The sequence below is a fragment of the Amaranthus tricolor genome, chromosome 4, assembly GCF_026212465.1.
Source record: "Amaranthus tricolor cultivar Red isolate AtriRed21 chromosome 4, ASM2621246v1, whole genome shotgun sequence".
NCBI classification, from domain to species: Eukaryota; Viridiplantae; Streptophyta; class Magnoliopsida; order Caryophyllales; family Amaranthaceae; genus Amaranthus; species Amaranthus tricolor.
Genome location: NC_080050.1, coordinates 12371019 through 12394247, shown reverse-complemented (window position 1 = coordinate 12394247; position 23229 = coordinate 12371019). Strand labels below are relative to the sequence as shown.

At 32.9% G+C, this 23229-nt stretch overlaps 3 protein-coding genes across 9 annotated transcripts; 1 reads left to right on the top strand and 2 right to left on the bottom strand.

Moving 5' to 3' along the window:
• Positions 1–1121: 1121 nt before the first annotated feature.
• Positions 1122–8385, top strand: LOC130810483 (peptidyl-prolyl cis-trans isomerase CYP18-1). The gene is made up of 5 exons (XM_057676561.1): positions 1122–1261; positions 1361–1435; positions 7029–7190; positions 7508–7666; positions 7964–8385. The coding sequence occupies exons 1-5, from the start codon at positions 1259–1261 to the stop codon at positions 8045–8047; spliced, it is 483 nt and encodes a 160-aa protein (XP_057532544.1). The 5' UTR covers positions 1122–1258; the 3' UTR covers positions 8048–8385.
• LOC130810482 (uncharacterized) lies at positions 8377–9663 on the bottom strand. The gene has a single exon (XM_057676560.1). The coding sequence runs from the start codon at positions 9504–9506 to the stop codon at positions 8508–8510; it is 999 nt and encodes a 332-aa protein (XP_057532543.1). The 5' UTR covers positions 9507–9663; the 3' UTR covers positions 8377–8507.
• A 341-nt stretch (positions 9664–10004) lies between these two features.
• LOC130811086 (uncharacterized) lies at positions 10005–17222 on the bottom strand. Of its 7 annotated transcripts, none has more exons than XR_009041102.1 (6): positions 16797–17222; positions 16597–16733; positions 11384–16024; positions 10756–11307; positions 10605–10681; positions 10005–10463 (listed from the first exon to the last, which is right to left on the bottom strand). XR_009041102.1 is itself a non-coding variant. In XM_057677257.1 (3 exons), exons 2-3 carry the CDS (start codon positions 16640–16642, stop codon positions 15768–15770), a joined length of 294 nt encoding a protein of 97 aa, XP_057533240.1. In that variant the 5' UTR covers positions 16643–16733; positions 16797–17161; the 3' UTR covers positions 15588–15767. The 7 variants fall into 7 exon arrangements, 5 of the variants coding, with proteins under 5 accessions (XP_057533240.1, XP_057533238.1, XP_057533239.1 ...); XR_009041103.1 differs by having other exon boundaries at positions 10005–10681; positions 10756–11140; positions 11221–11307; XM_057677257.1 differs by lacking the exons at positions 10005–10463; positions 10605–10681; positions 10756–11307 and having other exon boundaries at positions 15588–16015; positions 16797–17161.
• Positions 17223–23229: the final 6007 nt, after the last annotated feature.

Genomic DNA, 23229 nt, shown 5'->3' with positions numbered 1-23229 from the left:
AAAAATATATAATTCTGAAAAAAAATAATTTATTTTATTGTTACTGCATATTTTCTTTTCATTTAAATAATTTTTTTCAGAATTATATATTTTTAACCCAATTTATGAATTTCCTTATTTTATGCTTTTTTTTTTAGCAAAAATTGATAATAATATTTATACTCAACTATAATTCACGAAATTAATACACAATTTATATCTCATATATATATATATATATATATATATATATATATATATATATATATATATATATATATATATATATATATATATGTACAGAAAAATTTTCGTTTAAAAATGTTAATATTTACTATTTTAATTAAAATTATTTCAGATTATGCGGTTCTTGGTAATTAAAATGAATAAATCATATAAATTAAATTACAACGAATTAATTCATCAAAATTTACACAAAATTTAATTAATATATACTAAACACATATAGAATTTATGGGCATAATTTTATGTAAATAAATATATATAACAATTTATACCTTTAATAATTTCACTATTAATCAATTTTCTTTGTTGTAGAATTTCTGTCACAAAATTAGCTTCCTCCCTTTGAATTTCTATTATTAACACTAAATACTATTATTAGTAAATTTTTGAGGATTTTTTTAGGAATTTTTCTAGGGATTTTAAAGTTTTTTATTTATTTATTTCTTTTTAAGGAATTAGCTTTTATTTGAAAGTAATTTTTCTGATTTTTCCTTCTCTTCTTTCTTTTTTTTTCTTTACCCACAGTATGCTTTGGATATAAATAGGCCAAAAATTATAAAATTATTTATTATTTTAATTTTTTTTCCTTCATGGGCAACAAATTAGAGATAAGGCTAAGTGAAAATTATGCCACCTAGCCACTTTGCCGCCAACATATAGATATTTTTATTATTATTATTATTATTATTATTATTATTATTATTTTAATTTTATTATTATTGCATATATTTTTTTAATCATAAATTAATATAGAAAATAAAAAGATTAAGTTATTGTAGGTAATTTAATTATATTTAATATTTAGGTAATTTATTTTAAGAGAAATAAATAATATATATATAAAAAAATAAGAATAAAATTTGAAACGCTATCAAAAAGAAAATAATAAAACGGAAGGATTATTGAATTTGTTAAAATATTTTTCATGAAAAAAAAGGATCTGTTATACTGTCTCTCTGAACTTCGGACCAGAACATCATCTTCCGCACTTTCTTTTTCCAAGTTCGGGACTGTAAGAAAACGAAGGTGAAAAATGGTACGTTTCTTCCTCTACATTAGAGATTTTCGGATCAATTCTTTCATTTGATTTTTTGTTGGCAATTCATTTGATTGCTTTGTTATTTGTTAATGTTAGTCAGTGACGATTCACACTAATCTCGGCGATATCAAGTGCGAAATCTTCTGCGATGAAGTTCCTAAAGCTGCAGAGGTATGTACTACTGCGTTTCTTTTTTACTGAATGAACTTGTTTTATATTTTTGTTGTAGGGTGTAATATTACATGTTTTTAGCTCTTGAAATAAGCATGTATTTCATGTTTATGAATATGAATCTAATTTGGTTAGATTGCTGACAAGAGTAATGAAGTTTGATATTTAATTGAACTTAGTTTAGAAATATTCTACTGTTTTTCTTGTTTTTTGGGGTTTATTTTAAGACTAAGGGACAAAAAAGAAAATATATTGTTTTGGGTTTGTGGGAGTATGTTTTCTTGAAAAAGGATTGGGACTTTGATGACTGTATTGTTATCGCAATCGTTTTGTTGGATTGTAGTTATTATTATTTGTTTTGTGAATACAAGTAAATGATGTTTTGTATAAGAGAAGGATGTAGAGTGTATATCTTTTGTGGAGTTGTAGCTCTTTAATTTTTGGTATTTATAGAGAACATGAGGAACTTCATTAGATGTGAAATTTGTGTTGTGTAGAGCCGGCTGTGAGCTTGCCTCATGCTTGGCAGTATAGGTGTTCATTCGGTTGATTGGGTCGGTTTCGGACGGGTGTCATTTGGTTCGGTTGTATATCGGATCGGTTATATTTTGGATGTGCGTTACGACGGGTCAAACTCAGTTCGGGTTGGTTAGTCACGATTTGGTTGAAGATCGGTTATTTGAGCTATTAGCTTAGCATCAGTTCGGTGTCGGTTGAAGTTCGTGTCGAGTTTCAATCGGTCTCGAGTTGTCATTGGTTAACAATTGGTTCGGTTTTACTGCATACAGATCGGGTTCGGGTATTTTTTCAAGTAGAATTTGGCTACGAATTACTAATTTCTATTGATCGAGTCAGTATCAGATTAAGTTGTTAGTCATTTTTTAATTGATGATAAGGTTTCTTTACTTAAAGCAAAATAGTGAATGCAAATCCATGAGTGATCATTATTACATTCTTACTTTTACTTGTTTGACCGAAAATTAAAATTATAAAGTTCTATCAATTTTCATCTAATTCGATTAAAAGTAATTAAAATAAATATTGACTTTTGGTTATTAACTCTATTAAAGTATTTATGAAACCATGGATTTTGTAAAATTTATTTAATTAAAATATTTATCACTTTATTAGAATAGCTAATAAGATGATTGAATATGAGTCGATCATACTTTAATGTTAAAAATTAATTCAGGTTTACAACAGTTCGATCTAAACTTCGTTCGGGTTAAGTCGGTTTTAGCCGGATCGAGTTTGGTTTCGAGCATGATTCGGGTCGGTCATTATTAGGTTCGGATAATCTCGGTTAACGGTTATGTGTCGGTTAGAAAAATCAATTACAGCTCGGGTTCAGTTTTCCCATTTTCGATTGTCAACCGGTTCGGGTATAACTTCGGGTCGGGTAATGTCGGTTCGATAAACCTAAAAAAGGAACATATTTTCAGGTCGGTTTACTTTCGGTTTCGGCTCAGATTTTTAGGTCGGGTCACTTTTGAACAGCTATACTTGGCAGGTCATGCTATGGTGAGCCATGTATATTAATTGGTTGTGCTGTCTTGGTTACCCTCAAACAACAACCTGTTTGCCGGTCCAACTCGTGCCCCATGTCTTACTGTGATGTCTTGCTTGAACAAGCATTAAAGAGGGTGGTTGAACAAACTTCTGAGCTGGAACGATCGCTTTATGTCAAAACCTCAGTTTTAGCGTATGACATGCGTACCACTTCAGGGAATTCGAGGAATTATTTATTTGAATCCTATGGCGATATGGCCTATAAAGAGGAGTCCCATAGTTAGAGGAAAACATAAGGAGTGGTAAGCATGCTCATCTTGGTTGTTGAACCATTGAAAGGACTGAGAAAGCTTGTATGTGAAGAAACTTCAGTGGAGTGCATTTGAGTAGTTACATTAAGAAATTTAAATCATTTATTTGGAAGGAGGGTACATAAAGTATTTATGAAAACACTTATGTATGTCATGTTTGCGTTCTTTGCTTGTTGTTTGTGTTGGTTTGTTTCTTCATCCTTATTTCCGTCTTTTCTTATCTAGGGAATCCAACTTCACAACAGGTAGAATGTTGCAGGATTTGAATGCTGTTAGGAAGTCCTGAAGCAAATCTTTTTAGAGTAGTTTTTGAAGTTTATATTGAATGTAAATAACTTAGATTTTTTTTTTGTATCATGAATCTGATTTTTTTTAGGCGTACTCATCCCTTGATAAGGTTTCCAATTAATATGTGACTAAATTTAGAGAAATATTAATTTAAGACCCATCTATTTTTGAGCAAGTGTTCCATTTCCTTGAATTTTAAGAACGAAAATGTAATATTGTAAATAGAACTTAAATTTTAGGAATCTTTTGGGGCTCAAACAAATTTGAATCACAAATAGCTATGTAAATAGGAAATCTGGACACTTGTAAAATTGTACAAAATAGATAGGAGACACTTGCTTTAAGTGACTTCAAGCAAGAAATTTAAGGTGTTTCTATAGATATACAAGTGTTTTGGACCATAGTAGCTTTGATTTTCTATATGCTATTTGTGTACGTCGTTAAAATTTTCTTTCTTCGCATTGAGAAATGTTGATATCTAATAGATTGGATTTTCTGTTTAAAAAGTCCTTGCTCTACATAGAGCTGCTAATTCTATTTGTTGGTTATTTAAGTTTTCAATTGTCTAATAAGGTTTGAATCAAGAAGCTGTTTGGTTTGGGAAATATCTCGAGTTTTCTTTTTCAGTGCATTTCCCGTGTTTTTTTCTTTCTTTACTTGAATGTTTCTTGACAATCAAACCGATTTATGCAATTCCTTCATATCAAACTGATTTTTGCAATTCTTTCATATTCTTCAAAGAATTGAAATTCCTCTTTCTTAGGGAATTAAAAGATAGAGTTAAATGGAAGGAGATAAAAGATTAAATCATATTCATTGTTTCCTTTATAAAATTTCTTCATTCCCAATGTTAAAGACTTCCACAAGCAAATCCCCACTATGACCTCATCATAACTTAAGTCTATGATAACTGACCATTTTTCATGATGTAAAACCACATTTGTTTGACTTTAGTGATCTTTCATTGCATATAGCTCCCATCTTACTTGACTAATCTCCTTCACAAACAAATTCACTGTTGGAAATCTTACATCAATCTCATCTCACATTCACTACATATCTACAAAATTGTAAAGTCGATTTGTTTATGAAAAATCTACTTTTGTTTTTTGCCTTCTTTGTTACAGGTTTCTAGCTAAGGTTAACTGAGAATCAAGATCTAAGCTATTTGATGGCTATATCTTGCGTAGGTGGCCATCAAAGATCATGTTTAAGGCCACTTAATGTAAACAACTTTAGTCATTATATTGATGATAAAAGTGCACTAATGAGAAAAACTAAGGTAACTGGAGAGAGGGAGAGAGAATGGTGCTAAACAAGGAAATGAGGCGTTACAATGTAAATGAGAAGAGAGAAGGAAGAGTTTTTATGCATACAATTCAGTTTTGAGTTAAAGCTTTGTGATTCAATCAACCAATACAGAGCTTCTTGTCCAACAATTGAAGAGTTGAGCCTATTGAGGGATTATCTTTTCTTTGTTTCTTCAGTTTCCTCTTCCTTTTTCCCTAAGTGTAAATTAACAGCTCCAAATTACTTTTTGGTCATTGTCTTTTGTGGGTACAAGGGGATAATGGATTTGATAGGTGAAGGATGTCGGGAAATGTTTATCTTCGGTGAAGTGGTATTTCTTTATTTTGGGTTATGGGAGTATGTTCTTTGGAAGGATTGGATTTGGAACTTTGAAGATTGTATTGCCACCATGGTTGTTACTATGGAACTTAGTTATATTTCACTTGTTTTGTTTGTATGGATGATGATTGGTAATTGAAGAATTAACATTGAATTGTATATACTTTGTGAATTTGTGCTCAAATCTTTCAAGGTATAAATGGTGTTAGGAAGTCGTATATTAATCATAATGCAAAATTGCAATAAACTGAATGGTGATGCGGTAACAGCCTAACGAGAGTGATGGGGTTACCGTAACGCTTAAATATCGGTCAGAAACATGAGAAATCCCTTAATACGTAGCAAAACACGTTTTTTACACCTTTACAACCCGAGAAATATTGGTTAGTTTGTTTTTTTTTAAAAAAGTTTACAACGTGGTCAATGCGATGCGGTGCGACCTTGTTTTTGCACTATGATACTCATCTTAGCAATGGTTATAGGATTTTTGAACTATTACAATAAGAGTAATTTTTGAGGTCTATCCTGCCAACAACAAATTATGTTTATAATTTTGTGCGTGATATAAGTTATTGGATCTCAAATGAGGTTTTAGAATTAATACTGTTTATTTTTGGGAAATATCATTGTTTCGCTTTTTTTTTTTTTTTAGTTCGACTCATAGTTGTTATTCTTTCCTCGCGTTGATGCTTCTTGTCTCACGATAATCAAACCGGATATTGCATTTCTTTTCTGTTTTTCAGAGATAAATATTCCCTTTTCCTAGTTAATTATCAAAAAACTAATGAAAGTTAAAATAAACCTAAATCATATTAATTGATTCCTTGCGCTAATTCACCTTCTTCAAGTCCCAGCACCTGGAAAAGACTTCGATTGAGAACACCCTGCAATTGCTACAACTTGTTAACTTCAGACAATGACAACTAGACCCTTTTTATTTTGATCACCACAACTGATTGACACCTCCTGCATCAAATGCCATATTGCTTTTCAGTTATCACCCACTGCTTATGGCCATGTTACCTCCTCCTAGGAAAACTTCATTGCCCTCCTTAGTCCGAAAACTCTACGTTAATTTTTCCCCATGTCCTCTGCGTAGTTGCAAATTTTTTTAAATCTATTTGATATGAACACTTACATTTATTTCCTTATTTGTTGGAGTGTTCCTGCTGGAGTTCGGTCAATATCTAGGCTATATGATGGTCAAATCTTGCCTTGGTGGCCTTTAACGGTTGCTTTTGAGACTACTTTAATGTAATCAACTCTGATGATTGTGGTAATAACAAAATAAATTAAGGAGAAAGACTTGAGACAGCTGATGAGAGTAAGAGCTAATGGACAAGGAAATGAGGCATTATAGTATAAGCGGGAGGGCGGAAGGAACTATGGACGCCTATTCATGCTCTGAGTGGAAGTTTTATGACTAACAAAACTAAATACAGGGGACTTTTTGACCAACGATTAGAGAATTTAGGGATTACCTTTCCATCTTCTTTCTTGATTTAATCCCTTCACTCTTTACTGCAGCTTAAGCAAAGTGTCAAAGTAGTTGCTGGTCATTTGAAATTCTCTTGCAGCAGTCAGAATTACCTTTTATCCCCTTTGATTTTCTTGTGGTAGGTGCTGAACTAGTCATTTTGTTTCATATTTTTCCTCATTATTTGTTCAGGATGCCTGTAACATCTGTCTTCTCTCCTGTAAAATGATCGTTTGGATGAATTATTGTTGATGTGGTTGTGGGCTGAAATAGTAGTCCTTATTCATCTGTTCAGTTTGAAAGCCAGAAACTTCTTTTTTACATTTTAATTTGAAGCTGTTTCTTTCCTTGTTGCTGATCTAACTGGCTCTTCTTCCAGAACTTTTTGGCCCTATGTGCTAGTGGGTACTATGAAGGGACCATATTTCATCGAAACATTAAAGGTTTCATGATTCAAGGAGGAGATCCAACTGGCACAGGCAAAGGTGGTACCAGTATATGGGGCAAAAAGTTCAATGATGAGATAAGAGAGTCTCTTAAGGTATTTTTTGAATTTCACCTTTTTTTCTTTCATTAAAAACACTGTCGTAATGCATCAGCTTAGTTTGAGTTTTCACTTTAGTTGCCCAAAATTCCAAGTGGACGAAAGGATTGTTAAATCTCATTGCTGAGGTTTGTGTAGGCAGTAGCACCTTGACTCAAACTCATGTGATCAAGTAACTATGGTATTTATTTACTGTGTCTTGACATTCTTGATGAAGGTTTCAAAAGGATAAAAAGGCCAAAATCTTCTAAGCTCGCTGCTTATTTATAGGTGGTGAACTAATTCTCTTCCTTTTCTCATCTTTCTTTTTCCAGCACAATGCTAGGGGGATCCTGGCAATGGCAAATAGTGGTCCAAATACTAACGGAAGCCAATTCTTTATAACATATGCTAAGCAGCCTCATTTAAACGGTTTGTACACTGTGTTTGGCAAGGTGATCCATGGTTTTGAAGTCCTCGATCTTATGGAGAAGGTAATGTCACTACTTGTGCTAGCATATTCTGTGTTCTTTAACATTAATGTTTTGAAGTTTTCTTTGCATCTGGAATTAATTATGGTGTTATGCTACTTGGGCATTGGTTTTAGATTTTCTCTGATTTTTTATTACATGTTCGTTTTGAACTATTCACGTTCTAGATTTCAAGGTTCTTTGATTGTGAAAGTCCTGTTGAATTCTTCTTTGGGATATATGCCGTAATGTTGTCTAGCTATTTCTATGTTGCTAGTCTTTCTGTAAGTCACTCCTTGACGAGGTTTTTGTTATATGCAGACAAAAACAGGGCCAGGCGATCGTCCACTTGCTGAAATTAGGCTTAATCGGGTCACGATACATGCTAATCCCCTTGCTGCGTAAAATGAGAACATTACATTCAAAGATAAAAATGACTCCCTACGAACAAATATACTTCATTTGAGAGCAATTGTTTGCATCTTTCACTTTTGGCATGCGAGTAAATTAACTGATGAAGATTATGGATTGCTATCTTACATCATGTATAGCACAATAAAGTGTAATTTTGTTTGGGTCAAAGAGTGTAGTTAGTGAAAAATGTGTTTTGATTGTTGGAGTGGTCATCCTTATTCTGAAGCTTAATTAATCCAATACATTTTGGGATAAGTTTTTATCAGTTTAGTTGCTACTCAGTACTCACTCCACATAGACAAGAGCTTTTGGATGGAAACTTTTGACTAAAAATAGTGAATACTTTCATTCCCGTGATTTAAAATTATAAATTATTACAATTAATCAGAAGATTAACCAAGTCAATCCACTAATCCTTCCACTAGAAAGTAATTAATTAACAATAAAAACATCAAACGTTAATTTTCCATGTTTCAAATTCTGTAAAACTTAACATAAATGAACTAGCATTCCGATGTCCACCACCACCATATTTCTGTGATATAGATGTTGTATCTTCACTCTTGACACTCCTGAGGCTAATCTTCAACATTTGGTCATTCCCAAGTTCGGGAACTTTGTATACAATCGCTCCAATGCTCCGAAAGCTCTGCACTTGGCTCTTACAAGCCAACTGATTTCCAAGTTCACTCCTTAATTCCGAAAGTGCTTCATCCGCGTACACAGCTAAACAACACCCGAATTCTTCATCTCCAAGCTTAATTGCAAACGACCGCTCGAGAGCCTGTGCGATCATTTTTTGCTTATGACTTAAGCTTGTAATACCTTGACTTATAACAGCCTCAACGTTCAATGAAAGCAACTGCTGAAACACCAAGGGATTTTTCCGAAAATCAAATTCCAATTTCTGATCTTTCAACCCACTGCTGAAAGCTTTGCTGTTTTCTAGACGCCACTTCCAAAGATCCCCATCTTCGATATACTCGAAGAGTTTTCTCATTCTGCTGAACTCAGCAAGCACGGAGTCATAGTCACCTACTTTCTCTTCACAAAGCTTATGCTTGAAGTAATCATAGGCAATTGTTGCCCCGCTCCTCTCCATATCTATCACCTTTATCACGTTCTCACTCAATAAGGTTTCTTCACCTAGGGTTTCAAGTGCAGTTTTATGATGGTCTAGAATGATGACTTTCTCGACCTTGGATGAGATATCAGCAACGAAACCAGTGGGACCCACAAAGTCTAAGAGGTAAACATCGCCAACCTCTTGTAATGGCAAATGATCTGCCTTAATAGGGTTGTAGACTGTGTTTGGAAAGAACTGCACCGGGGAAGAAGTAGCCTTGAAATAAAGGTGTGCTGCAAGGGCAGCACAGACGCCATCAGGGCAAGGGTAGTGGTAAAGTACAGCAGATTTCTTCTTTGTAGATTTCTTCTTTGCAGAATTCATGGCTGCCTTTAATATGCCTTGTGGTGGAGCAATGCTCGAGTGAAACTTTTCCTTAAATAATGTCAAAATAAAAAGAATTTCCCACTTTGCAATGAAGGGAAAATAATTTTCCTCTACAGTCAACGTAGGACGGAGAAATTTTTTTTTAAACAGACATAAAATTGCCACTGCAAATAGCGGTTTACCTCACTTTCTAAACCACTACCTTAAATAGCGGTTCTCTTTAATTTTTTTTATTTTTGAAAATATTAAAACCGTCACCTTAAATGGTGGTTCCTTTTAATTTTTTTTATTTTTGAAAACATTAAAACCACCACCTTAAATAACGGTTTATGATGCAACATTTTTCTCTTAAACCGCCATTTAAAGTGGCGGTTCACTAAATTTTTTTTTTTACTTTTGAAATTAATCAAACCGCCATTTAAGTTGGCGGTTTTGTCTGCAGCCTATTTCTATGTTTCCGTCAAACTCTTGAACATTAAACATTTCATACCCTACATTAAAATAATTTAATACTTCATATTACATAACAAATGAACCAACAAGCTCCTCCAGTACTCATGACAAATGAAAAGAGCGCATATATATTACATAACGACCATCCAAAATAATACGTAAGTTGAATATGTACAACAAACATCCCAAGTCAACTAATCTAGACTCCCCGACCCCGTTTGGTGCGTACATCGGTTGTAAAGGTCGATGTGGACTCCTCAGCCTCTTTGATGACTTCAAGAGGAGGCGCTCGTTGCTGACTAGCACGTTGATACGTCAAGATCCGGTTAGGAGGCAATGGATATGAAGGAGTGAACACAGGCCCTGAGGGAACAAATGACGACATAGTGCCTGTAGAGGGTGATGAAGATTCCAAGGATCGACCTCGACTAGATAAACGACCAGATCCTCTTGATGAACCTCTACTAGAACCTCGTGAAGAACTAACTCTGTGATGAGAACCTGAAGTGGAAGGAGTGTGCAACGTGTCATCATCAATGGTAGTGGGACGGGTGGGAATAAGGTAATCATACCCCGTTAGACTTAAGGCCTCCACTTAACGACGTGTTGATGGAGCCCAAGGTCTGAGTACATAGGCAATACCTCACATCAACAGGCAACGCAGAGGCACCTTGTGTTGCGTCACTACACTGTACTAGAACTGATCTTATGCGCTCAGCCTGCATATGAATAATAAGTTTTATAAGCATTACATGTACTAATTAATTTTGTTGAACGTTGAAAGAAAGCGTACCAATATTGTAGCAGTAGGATGATAGTGCGATGATGGCTGTGCAAATGTAGGGTTCGTGAGGCGCAATATCGTGATCTGCCTGTACCACGCCATGTACATACCCAAGCTCTGACCTGTGTAGTTCTCTCCTTGCACCATCACGCTTTCTCGAGCATTTCGTGCATCAACGTGCGATCGATGTCGAACAAGGAAGTTACCTTGGGTGTCACAAGCATCCAGAAGAGGCTGCTCCAATCTGAACTGGCGCATGACACGATCCGGAAAATGAAACTCTACTATGTCAAAAGCAAATTAGAGGACACCGGGATCGCCATATCACTTGGCTATCTCTACATATGTCAGGCAAAGCCTCCATCTTAGCCACCGTGTATGGCTGCCATGTCATCTGTCAAAGAAATAAATAAGCTTAGTAATTTTACACAAATGATTCAAAATTAACAAAATTATTGATTACGCCATATTAACTGATCGTCCCTTTGTCGATCCAGGGAGTCTCGGTAGTAGACTAGAGTATGTGGAGAGTGTGACCGGAAAAGATGTACTTGAAGCCAGCTGTGAACAAATGGATTCTATGAGAACGACGCTTGAAAATATCCAATTTGAATTAAATAGACAAGAAGATTATTACCTTACTACTAAAGGATCCATACCACGTTGATGCTGTGAACCTAAGACCGGATCTACATTGGGATCGGCTACGTCATCAAATTGGGGTCGAACCATCCGAATTACTTGCCTCCCTATATGTATATGCTCCCACGACCATATCTGTAAGAGTAAAAGGCACCCCGCTATGGCCTTGGCACCCTTACGGAATGCCCTAAACAGGTTACGATACAAGTATGCTAGGGTCGCGCTCCCCCAACTGTAATCTGCTACGCGTCGTAAGTCTCGCAATAAGGGGAGGTAGATCAACTGTACGGAGTCCTTGCTTTTGTCTGGGAACAAGATGCAACCAAAAAATACAAAATATATGCGCGGGCATGCCTCTCAATAGTAACCTCATCTGCATCTGGCCCCAGCACACGAAAGCGATCCCGAAGCCAAGTCAGCTTCAATGAAGATCCAATGATGATCTTTGTCTCTGTAGGGTCTTGAGGGTTTTCCGGCCATACCCCTAACAACTCCCAAACCAAGGCTAACCACTCTCTCTCTCCATGACCAATAACTGCATCCATGCATCAATCAATCTTTGATCAACCTCATCAATTTTTAGCTAGTCTTGAGATGGAACACCATCTCTAATCACTACATCTAGAGCTTCTCTTTTTTCATCATCCTCCTCTGAATCAGAATCAATATGCTCATCCTCCTGATCTAAAGACTCAACCTCGTTGGCATTACACCTACCCAAGTGAGTCGTGGAGAACGTGTTCATTGCACCACAACCAATGGCACGTGAATGAGTTGGAGAATTCAACTCATCTAAGTGCTCATTAACGTTTTGGGTTTGTTAACATTTCTGTGAATGTATCATGGCGTACACTAGGACCTGATTCTGGAAGTTCCACGCTAGTCATGACTTCCCTCGCATTATCCAAATTCGCAACCATTTCAACATAAACCTCCTTTGCCGTTCTAGGGGCTTGTGATGCCGCATAAGTAAGAGCACTTATACTTTCATCATTCTTAACCGTGAGTAACACATTATTCCCAGTCACCGGATATTTCATCTCTATTTTTAATATAGAGTTGCGATCACAACCAATTACATCATAAACTTTGCTATAAAACACCTTAAAAGTAGTATTTTGACGATGGATAAACATCAGTGCATTCAATCCTCCCTTATACACAATATCGGATCCCGTATAACTAACTTCCCCTCCCCAATACACTATAACGGGATAATGATCCATATTCTACACACACAAGCATGTTTTTCATGTGATTTCACATACACTTTATTGTTCATTGTGAGTAAGGAAAGTAAGTATAAATTTGTATACAAGAATGTATAATAATAAAGTATTACAACACTTATTAGAAGGGTCAATTCCAAATATAAAACTAACAATACCATGAATATATACTAACTCCATTAAACTAAGCCTACAAAGTAGTAAAATTTCATTGTAGCATTTTATCGAACACTTTATATGCATACAAAACAAATCATAAAATTCAACTAGAAATGTGTAAAATACAAGCATAAATCATGAACAACTTCAAATCGACGTATCATAAGTTCAAATCACAACAATTATGAACAAAAAAATCAATTTGCATTTTGAAAAAATTTAGGGTAATGTTCATACCTTAAATGAAGATGATAATGAACAAGTAATGAAGAAGAAGATGGCAATGTAGTTGATTGATTTAGTTGAAGGAGAGGAATTGTGAATATGAAGTAAATGTGGAGAGTAGATTTTTTTTTAAGAGAACCGGCAGAAGCAAGTGGGGAACAAATGAATTGGAGTGAAAATGAAGGCAACAGACAGTTTTATACAACACTAAAACCGCCACTTCAGATGGCGGTTTACCTAAATAATATATTTTTTTTTGTAAAAAAAATTTGTGTACTACAAACCGCTTTTTCAAGTAGCTGTTTTATTATGATTCCTAAACAAACCGCTTTTCCAAGTAGCGGTTTTATAAAAAAAAAAAAAAAGGAAAAAGAAATTTTTTTTCTCACCAGTCCTACATGGACAGTACTGACGGAAATAATTTCTCATTTGATGTGGATTGGGAAATATTTTTTAATTAGACATTATTATAGGAAAAATTTCTGCTCGAGTACATGGGTGTTATTGTGTTACTTGCAAACAATAGAAAGCTCCTCAAATATTAGTTTCACAATGAAGCTCAGAGTTTTCTTTCTCTATGCATGGCTGCTTTATTTTCTCTTCAATTTTAGAACTCTTGTAAGAGTACCTAGTTAAACATCAATAGACATGGAAAAGTTTGGCTTGAGAACATAGCTGTAATTTCATAAATACTAACCACACCCATATCTGATATCTTTACCCGAGTCCAAATAACATAGTGGAAGGGAAAAGGGGGAAGAACAGGAAATTAGAGGGAAAAATAGAACAAATATGGAGGAAAAGGAACATTTAGTAACATCACGTGCAAAAAACGTGTTTTGGTAAAAAAAAACATAACGGTCAACAAACGGATTCCGTCACCTGAAAGTGTTTTGTACGTTTGGGTCATATAAGATAGTTTTCGCAAAAAAATTAAAATCATCATTCTATATACTGAAGCAAAGACCACCTAATAACACGTGTCATCCTCTGGTAAAAACTTTTTCCACTCAAATTAGCTTCTCACATATACTTTCTTATAACTTTATTGTAACTTTCATGACAAGATTACTATACATTAATGCATACAATTGCAATAAGTTTGACTATCAATTTTGCCTATTTAAGATTAAGGAGATTTATATCTTTATATGTGTTGAAATATTATATGTGATTTTAGTAAGATTGAAAACAAATTTTCTTCCTTTTATATGCATTGGAATCTTATATGTGATTTTAGTAAGATTGAAAACAAATTTTCTATTTAAAATTTATCTTCTATATATTAATACAAATTAGTGTGACATTTTCTAGCTCTAAATTGAGTATGCCTCTTTATTATATTGTATATTATATTATTAGTCATCATTCTATATACTAAAATGTTTACAAAATGAGGTTGATAAATAACTTTATCGAGTAAGTGGCTAATTGCAAAAATAGTTGTTTTATATTGCGAAGCAAAGACAAAAGATGTCAAATAAAAATAAATAAACTTATTATTATTAAAAATGAAATGGGTAACTTTCTTTAAATTAATTATATTTCGCCAAGTACTCATGATTGAAAAGTGTCATTTAAAATTAAGAGATGTTTCTTTAGTATATTGTATGATATGATATGATGACTTTACTATCTTTGTCTTCACTTGGTTTGTGCACATTTTCAAATATATTAATCGATGTCCTAATTCTTTTTATTGTGCATAATTAAAAATTATAAAAAGTTGATATTAATAAATTGCACTGTAATGAATCAATTAAGATCACAATTGATTATGATGTAATTTATATATTTGAAATGATTTAAATTATGAATATTATAAAAATATGTTAAAAATTAAATTGGGTAAATAAAGGGAGTATATTATAAGTATAGTTGAATTTGAAGAATTAGAATTGTTAAGAACTACAGATGATATAGGAGTTTAAGTATCTCAAGGAGAGATTTGATTAAAAGATAAGTTGAAAATTGATAAGAAATTGAATTTATGTTCGAATGTCAAAAGGAGAGAGAAGCTTCGTGTTTTGGGTTATTCAAGAATATATTTTCCTTATCTTACAAGTGCTCTTTATTTTCATTTGTATAAGTTGCTTGGTCTACGAAGCAAAATAAGCATGTATCTTGTGTATGTACTCCATTACATATGTTGGAGTATTTATATTTTATTCAATTTTTGATAAAATAAATATTTGTATATCGTGTTTAACACGGGTAATCAACTACTATTACATACATACATCTTACATATAGTGATTATTAAATAGCTCATGTTAGCACGAGTAATTAAAGGACTAAAATTGGGTGTGTTTAATCCTGGTTGTCACAGATTCTTCAAAATCCCGTCCTCACATTTCATAATGTGATGTTCAAGAACTTACATAGACACCAATTTTCACTTATGTTAACAGCCTTATGAAGAACTGGATAGAATGAATATCCTGTATTGGCTTGTATTGGCTTTACTCACCAAGACAATCAATTCTCCTTGATTTGATTGAGACTTCCTCCTTAATCAAATGAAGGTGTTGATCTTGCTTTACTCACAAAATCAGAAAAGAATGTTTTACTCACACTCTTTGAAAGGAAAGACAAATTCTTAGAATTTTATTGAGAATCAAAAACTAGTGTTTAAAATGACAAATTGGCCTATATATATAGGCTTTGGTAGCCAACGGTAAAATGTAAAGGAGACGGGAACAACCGGTTATTTAAACGAACATGAGGTACTAATGGGCGGGCTGAACTAAATGATCACAAGCTTGGCTAGTGATTGACCACTGCAGTAAGGTAGCTGATGTGCCCTTGGTAGTATCTTCGATCTTGTGATTTGGTAGTCTTGGTACTGCACAGCCCACCTATCTTCCCATTAATCAACTCATCATCAGTAACAAGTTGAGTTTTGTTAGCTTCATTAGATGGTTGCTCAGCAAGCTGCATAGATCCCTCAAGGTCTTGACATTGTCTTTCTTGCTCCAGTTTAGTTGAATCCTCAGTGCTGTTGGCTGTACTATCTGAGCCAACTGAATTTGGTTCAATTAACAATTATGTTATAGTGATGTGTACATATTGTTATTTATTATTCAATTTTCATTGTTGTGATTTTTTAAAAACTATTATTCTTAGTTCTCTTTCTTAACTTTTATTTAATCTGTTTGTAACGATTATGTTATTCATGCATAATAATTTCTAAATTATATCTCTTGCTTTAGCCCGGTGATCACCTAGTAGGTAGTATAAAATAGGTAGTTTTTTTTATAATTTTCCCTAAATTATAACTGAATTGTATAACTATTTTTACTTATTACAATTAATTTTTAATAATTCTAGTTAACTTTTTATAAGGTGAATTAAAACAAGACCTCCTTATGAATAATATCACAAATTTAATAGAATTACACCGATCTCCAAACTGAACCCTCAATCAAGAATTCAGTATTGCCCAGTTTTTGTAAATAGCATGAACATTAAACAGCTATCAGCAATTTGTAGGAAGCGTTTTCAAACACTAACAAGTTAACAACTTTATGCGACAAAGACGATTGAATAGAATGTAAATCATAATTAGTAAACGCTGGTTTCAAATAATACATACCCTTCTTAAACGGATAGTGTGAATAGAAAATAGAACAAATGAACATCACTAGTTTGTTCAACTTTTAACGGATGGTTTCAAATAATAGCGCGTCTCAAATGATTATGCTAGTAAACGCTGGTGTTCGCCTGAGAAATCTGATAAACCAAGGTTAAAAGAGAAAGAAAATCAAGTATAAAATCTGAGAAAGATATATTAACCTGAAAATATACACTGAAAAATCTGCTGGAGGTAGCCTGCGCCTCCTTAAACTTCACTCTATTTGTTCAACTCAGCTCCTTATCAAGGGTTTGTTCTTTCAATCTCCATGTATTACAAATGAATGATCTAATCAAATTACTCAGGAGTCGAGGTGTTTGGTATGCGGATTATGAGGTGGAAAATTGGGAATGATAATTTAATTCTCAAATAAGTTCTATATTTGGTAAGTGGGCTTGGGATTAAAGTTGGGGATTGGGAATGATAATTTTTGCCCTAAATTACTAAGATTTTATGAAAAAGTTCTCTATGGACGTAGTTCACCCTAATATTATTGTGGATCAACTCTTATATTTCATTGCACTCTTTCATTCCATTTCACTCTGCTTACACTCTATTCTGCTACACTCTTATATTCTTATACTTCACTCCACCCTACGTCACTCTACTCTTATACTCTAACGCCACTCACTTCACACTTATATATTCTTACACTCTTACACTCCACTTCACTTATAAAATAAAAAATTAAAAAATTTTAAAATATTAAAATCACTTGACCATTTTTTTTTCAATTTATTTTTTCAAAGTTTTTTTTCGATTACTTTGGAGTATGTAATAAAGAATAAACTTTTTTTATACAAAAGGGGTAACATTGTATAACAACAGGGGTCACCGTGATTGTAAATTCAAAAACAAATAATTATTTTGTAACGCTACAAATCAGTTTCAAATTTATTGTCCATGTGGTAGAACTCTAAACTAAACAATAAAAAAGTACAAGTTGTACGTTAATTACGCCTACAAGAAGGACACATTTTCTTACATCATGACTTGCCTTACTAAAGAGGTAATATTGAATCAAAATAGAGGTCACCTTCATTATAAACTTTAAAATAAATAAAAGATTTTGTAGAACCACAAATCAATTTCAAAATTTGTTGTTAATATAACTCAACAAATACAATTTAATTACATGATAGGAAAAGGATAATACTTATATAATATAAGGTAATTTTTTCTTACAACATGGGTAACATTGAATCACAATAGCGGTCACATTGATTATTATAAAGAGTGAAGAGAGTAGGAATATGAGTGATAAAATTTGGTGCACACTATTTTGGTTGAAAAAAAATTTTTAAACTCTTATTTATAAAACTTTCACAAGCTTTTTTTATTTTTAAAGGGGTCGATAAGTGCAATTATTTGCACTTATTTATATCATTTTATACTCCTTAATGATGGTCGTAATTAGTAATTTTGTGCTTATTTTGAAGATTTATGCTACATTACTCATTTTGGTTATTCATGTTGATTTTGAGTGGTTTTGATTGTTTTAAGCTTAATTCTTATGGTTTTAATGATGACGGGATTCACTAAGAAGATTTTAGCTCGGAGGAAGATGTGATTAAAAAAAAATGAGCAAAAGAGTAGAAGAGTGTTATTAGTGCAAAAGTTTTGAGGTGGAATTAATACATGTCTACTCTTTTGGGTATAACTTTTTATAGGAAGACTACATTAATACAAAGTTTGCAACATTGGAAACTAGACTTCAAGAGCTTTCCAACGATATATTATATACCCAATTTTGATAATCGAGCAAGAAATGACGATCGTTTGAAATTCGCTGAAATTGTCAGCCAAAAAAGCCGATTCTGCTTCCTTGTCGTGGAGATGGCCGCCGACTAGGCTTTTTCTTCTGGATTTTGGGCAGCGTTTTTTCGTCACTTTAATTGTGTATTATTATTTTAATTAACTTTTTAGGGTTTATTTAGGGGTTAATGAAAAGCATTTAGGTCAAGCCTCCTTTGAGGAGCACAAGGAGGGAGACTAAAAACCTCTTCTCCTTCTTCCTCCTTCATCTTCCTCTCCATTTGAACACCATTTTAATTCTTGTAAGCTTTTAATTTCTTGTCTTTGATTTACTTTCTCATTATTAGTTTAATCATTCTTTATCAAATTTGTATTAGTTTAATTGTCATACTTTAATTGTTTTCTTAGAAATTGTCATTTAATAAAAGTAGTATTGTTCTTCCTATTTTTGTCTCTTGGATCTTTAATTGTGTGTCTCATAGTTTAATTATTGTTTTTCCTTGCAAATTTCATTATTATCATCTTTTATCACGCTTAATTTCATTCTAGGGTTTGTGTTCATTGTTTCTACCATAAATAGTGAGTAGATTTATTTTATAGGGTTATGGTTTGAACCTATAAGTCAAGTATGATTTGATTATTGAAAGTGTCTATGAAATTAGAATTAAAGTGGTTGAATTGTGCTAATAACCCTAAATTAAACATGCTTTGTCAGACTAGTCAATGGAACTAGCGTGTGAGATTAGGATCGACTTTGCTTTAGGGTAAATTTTAGTTAAATTCTTATTAATTCGTTCAATAAAATTAGCGTGTGAGAATTGAATTAATAGGGCCCAAATCAATTAGTTAATCAATAGAGCGAGAGTTTGAGATTAACAAGATCATATGTAATCACTTAATTAATCCGACATTTCATGGACACTAATAAGAGTTCGATTATACAAGAATTTAGGGGATTTCCGACACCCTAGATCTTTTATCATAGTTTCAATCCATATTTTCATTGCATTTTTAGTTTATTAGTTAAACAACCAATCAAACTATTTTTCTCTTTTCAAACAATATAATTAGTATGAGATTAACAAGTTCCTTATCCTAGCTTTCTTGTGTTTGACCCACGACTACACGTACATCGTGTGCTTGCGGTTAAATGAAATTTGCACATCAAGTTTTTGGGCAAAACTATAAATTCACATTTTATTTTCAATATATATTAACAATTTACAACTTACTCCAATTAACATAAACGAATTGAAAGTATACTATATAAATTTTCAACAATCAAATCAAAATTCAAATCCTACATTCCTATTTTCAAATTTCATTCCTATATACCAAACGCCCCCTTGATGTCAACTTAATTTTCATTTGAAAATTGGGTCTTATCTTGGACAATATCTTGTTTCGGATCTTGAAATCAAATTCCACCTAGTTCTCACCTTCTCATAAGTCTTAGTTTGTCCTAAACTATTAAAAAGTTATTTTAGATTTAATAGGTAGTAAAATTTAAATATATTTTCTGAATTATGATAAAAATGTCAAATACAATGGTTTAGAGTCTTATTAAATTTATTAAGTGCACTATAATATATTTTTAATTGCAGTTAATAAGCTAACATTTGAGCTATATTTCTCTTTTTTGGTTTATCTATGAAAAATATTTTACAAGAGGTTTTGAAAAAAAACAAATAAATGCACAAAAACGCAAAAATTAAAAGATCAAATCTAAAATATTTGATTCATCCCTTCCTTTTGTCCTTTCGATCCTCTATCTCCACCGCCAAACTACTATCACCATCACAAATTCATTTTTCTCATCAATCTTCAACATTCGACCATCAATACCATCAGATTTTTAGCAAAAGCACCACCACAACAATTTGATCAAAAACTTGGAGGAATAACTCAGTAGAGAGCCACAATTAGATTTATACCAGAAACTGATCAGATTGGCATATCTTTCCTCTAAAATTTAATCAAAAATTGTTAGAACGATTTACTACATCGATTGCTTTTCGTGTATTATATAAAAGCTGTTGCATAGTTTATGCATCATTTTTCCAAGTAATTATGTTATAGAAGGTGTCTTTGTTTTTAAGCTTTTGTTCTTGCCGTATCAATGGTATCTTTTTTAGTTGATTCCTTGAGTATTTTTTTTGTTTCTTTTAGTTGAGGTGGAGAAGGTTGGGGGAAGACGAGACGTGTTGTAGCATCCTCTGTGTATAAAACTATGCTGAGAAGATGAATGGTAGGCAACTTCTCCTTCTTGAAATAAAAAAGGTAGCCATTGTCTTATGTCAAAGTAGTTTAATTTTTTTTCTTTCTTTTATGCCAAATTGGCCTACTTCATCGGTAATAAATTAATTCTTTGTATTTTTTTAGGTAACACACTGTAAGAGATTATTTAGGATTAATCAAAAGTTGAAATCGTTATAAAAAATTAGTAATAGGTTGATTTGTTGCCGCAATTATTTCTTTAGATTATTATTATAATTGTCTTATAATCTTTTAACATTAAAAAAATAACTGCTTATTAAGATTATAAAAATAACTGCTTATTTTTCGGTCTAGGACTAGATACAATTAAATAGTCACTAAGTTTGTTTTAGTGGAATGATCAGTCTCTAGGGAGATTTTGCTGGTGTGAGATTTGCTCTTGCTATATAACCCCTTTTGTATAAAATGACCATATTGACAATTGTTTCACCAGTAACAAGGGTGAGGAGAGTCAAGAGAGATACTATGGGGACTTTCTTTGACGTCTAAGTTAGTAAGAACTCCATGTTAAAATGATCGAGTTCAATTATTATTGTTCCTTCTCCTTAAATATTGCTTAGAGATTAATAAATATTAGAGAGTAAATGGTCACATAGATAAATTAAATATTCAATACTAGAAAAATAATGAGTTCAGTGGTATTTATATCTCATCATTTAACACCTTCGAGAATGACTGAAATGTCCTTGAAAGAGTGTCATTATCAATTTCGAGGTGATTTCCTTGTGGAGTTAGCTACAACCCCTAGCATCTCAATTCTTTATTGGTTATGTAGAGGTGCATTAAATAAAAAAAAAAAAAACTTATTCTCGTTTTTGGGGTTGACCCTTGGTATTTTTAAAGATAAATGTAATGTATTCTAATCATTAAAACGAGCATAGCACTGTAGCTAGGGTGTTCAAAAAAATCCAATTTGCAAAATCCGACCCGAATTATCCGGTATCCGATTAGTTAAATCGGATAATTAACCTGATTTGTCAAAAATGGGTATTTCGGATCGGGTACCCAATTTATAAACCGGGTATTCGGGTCGGATCCAAATATCATTTTTTGTAAATCCGGGTACCCGGTATCCAGTTTTGTTTTTTCTTTTTTTTTTCAAATGTTTGAGCTTCTAATTTCTAAACATAATTGGCTAACCCTAGGTATTTAAAACACTCATCTAAATTCCCTCTTCACTTCCAGCGCTATATCTCATCTAAATTCACTTTCACTCATCTAATCTTTATTACCATTTCAGTGATTCACCATCTTTGTCTCTTCGATTCTTCGCCTTCATCAATCATCACAATCTTCACTCTTCGCATTCATCAATCATCACCGTCAATCACCAGTTCCAGTCGCCCTTATCGCCATACCGGTCGACACTCAACACGCGTCTTCATCTCCATTCCAGTCTATAGGTGTCTTAAAAATATGCAACTACTATTTTTGATAGCTTCCAACTGTAGCTGTAGGTATATGAGTATATCAGTGAAATGGTTTTGTATAAATTTAGCTTCTAACTGTAGTTATTTTAAAAATATGCAATTATATTTGTGTGTATCTTCATCTCCATAACTTGAAATTGTTTTGATAGCTTCCAATAACATTTATAGAACAAATAATGCCATTATTTTAGAACAAATAAGTAACTACTATTTTTCTATGGGTATATTGTATATGAGTATATCAGTGGCCAGTGGGTATATGAGTATATCAGTGGCCAGTGGGTATATGAGTATATCACTGAGTTAGGGATTTAGAATTTGAATTTTATATAAAAAAATCGAGTATCTGGTTTCCGACCCCGTTTAAACTGGGTATTCAGAATCCGGATACCTGGTTTAAACCGGGTCGGAACCGGGTCACAATTTTAGGTATCCGAAAAAGTGGGTACCCAGATTTCCGAATCCAGGTCGACCCCGTACCCGGTTTTGAACACCCCTAACTGTTGATGCACTATTCCTTTGCAATTCGTATTTAATGCGCTGTTCTTGGTGAGATTATATGTTAACTACTAAAAGTTATATTATTTTTATTCCTCTTTACGTATAATTTTACTACGTTTATTAGATAATATATAATATTTAGTATATATTTAACTTATGAGTGAATATTTACACTTATATCATTTTATTAAAATTTTGTAGGATTTTTGATTAAAAATAAAGTTGGACGAAATGAGTAAATTGGAGCCCAATGGGAAAAAATGTGATTCGGGTACATCACGTTTCAGTTTTAAAATGGGCATATCTTACCCATACGGACTCCAAATCAGACGCTTTTTGAGGTACAGACGTCTACTCGAAAAGTTATACAACTTTTGTGTTTTGTACAAAGCCTGATTCTGCTTACACATATGACTTAACAGTTATAGAAGTCGGCTGTATTAATTTCAACTAGATAAGTGCTATTAAATGTCAAGAAGCAAATTTCAACTAAACTTCTCTTGCTAAGGGGTAATGGTTTATTTGTTCAATTCTTAATTTGCAACTTGGATGATCAAAGAAGAGAAGTTTAATTAGAATTGAGTTGTAAATTGTCTTTTTCTTAATTGCCCACCTCCTTAAATATAGGTTT

Coding starts and splice junctions, on each gene's coding strand:
- LOC130810483 (XM_057676561.1), top strand. Junction 1,436..7,028: donor AAGTTCCTAAAGCTGCAGAG/GTATGTACTACT, acceptor CTCTTCTTCCAG/AACTTTTTGGCCCTATGTGC. Junction 7,191..7,507: donor AGATAAGAGAGTCTCTTAAG/GTATTTTTTGAA, acceptor TTCTTTTTCCAG/CACAATGCTAGGGGGATCCT.
- LOC130810482 (XM_057676560.1), bottom strand. CDS start 9,506: ATGAATTCTGCAAAGAAGAAATCTACAAAGAAGAAATCTGCTGTACTT.
- LOC130811086 (XM_057677255.1), bottom strand. CDS start 16,642: ATGTTCATTTGTTCTATTTTCTATTCACACTATCCGTTTAAGAAGG. Junction 16,025..16,596: donor ACACTATCCGTTTAAGAAGG/GTATGTATTATT, acceptor AACCAAATTCAG/TTGGCTCAGATAGTACAGCC.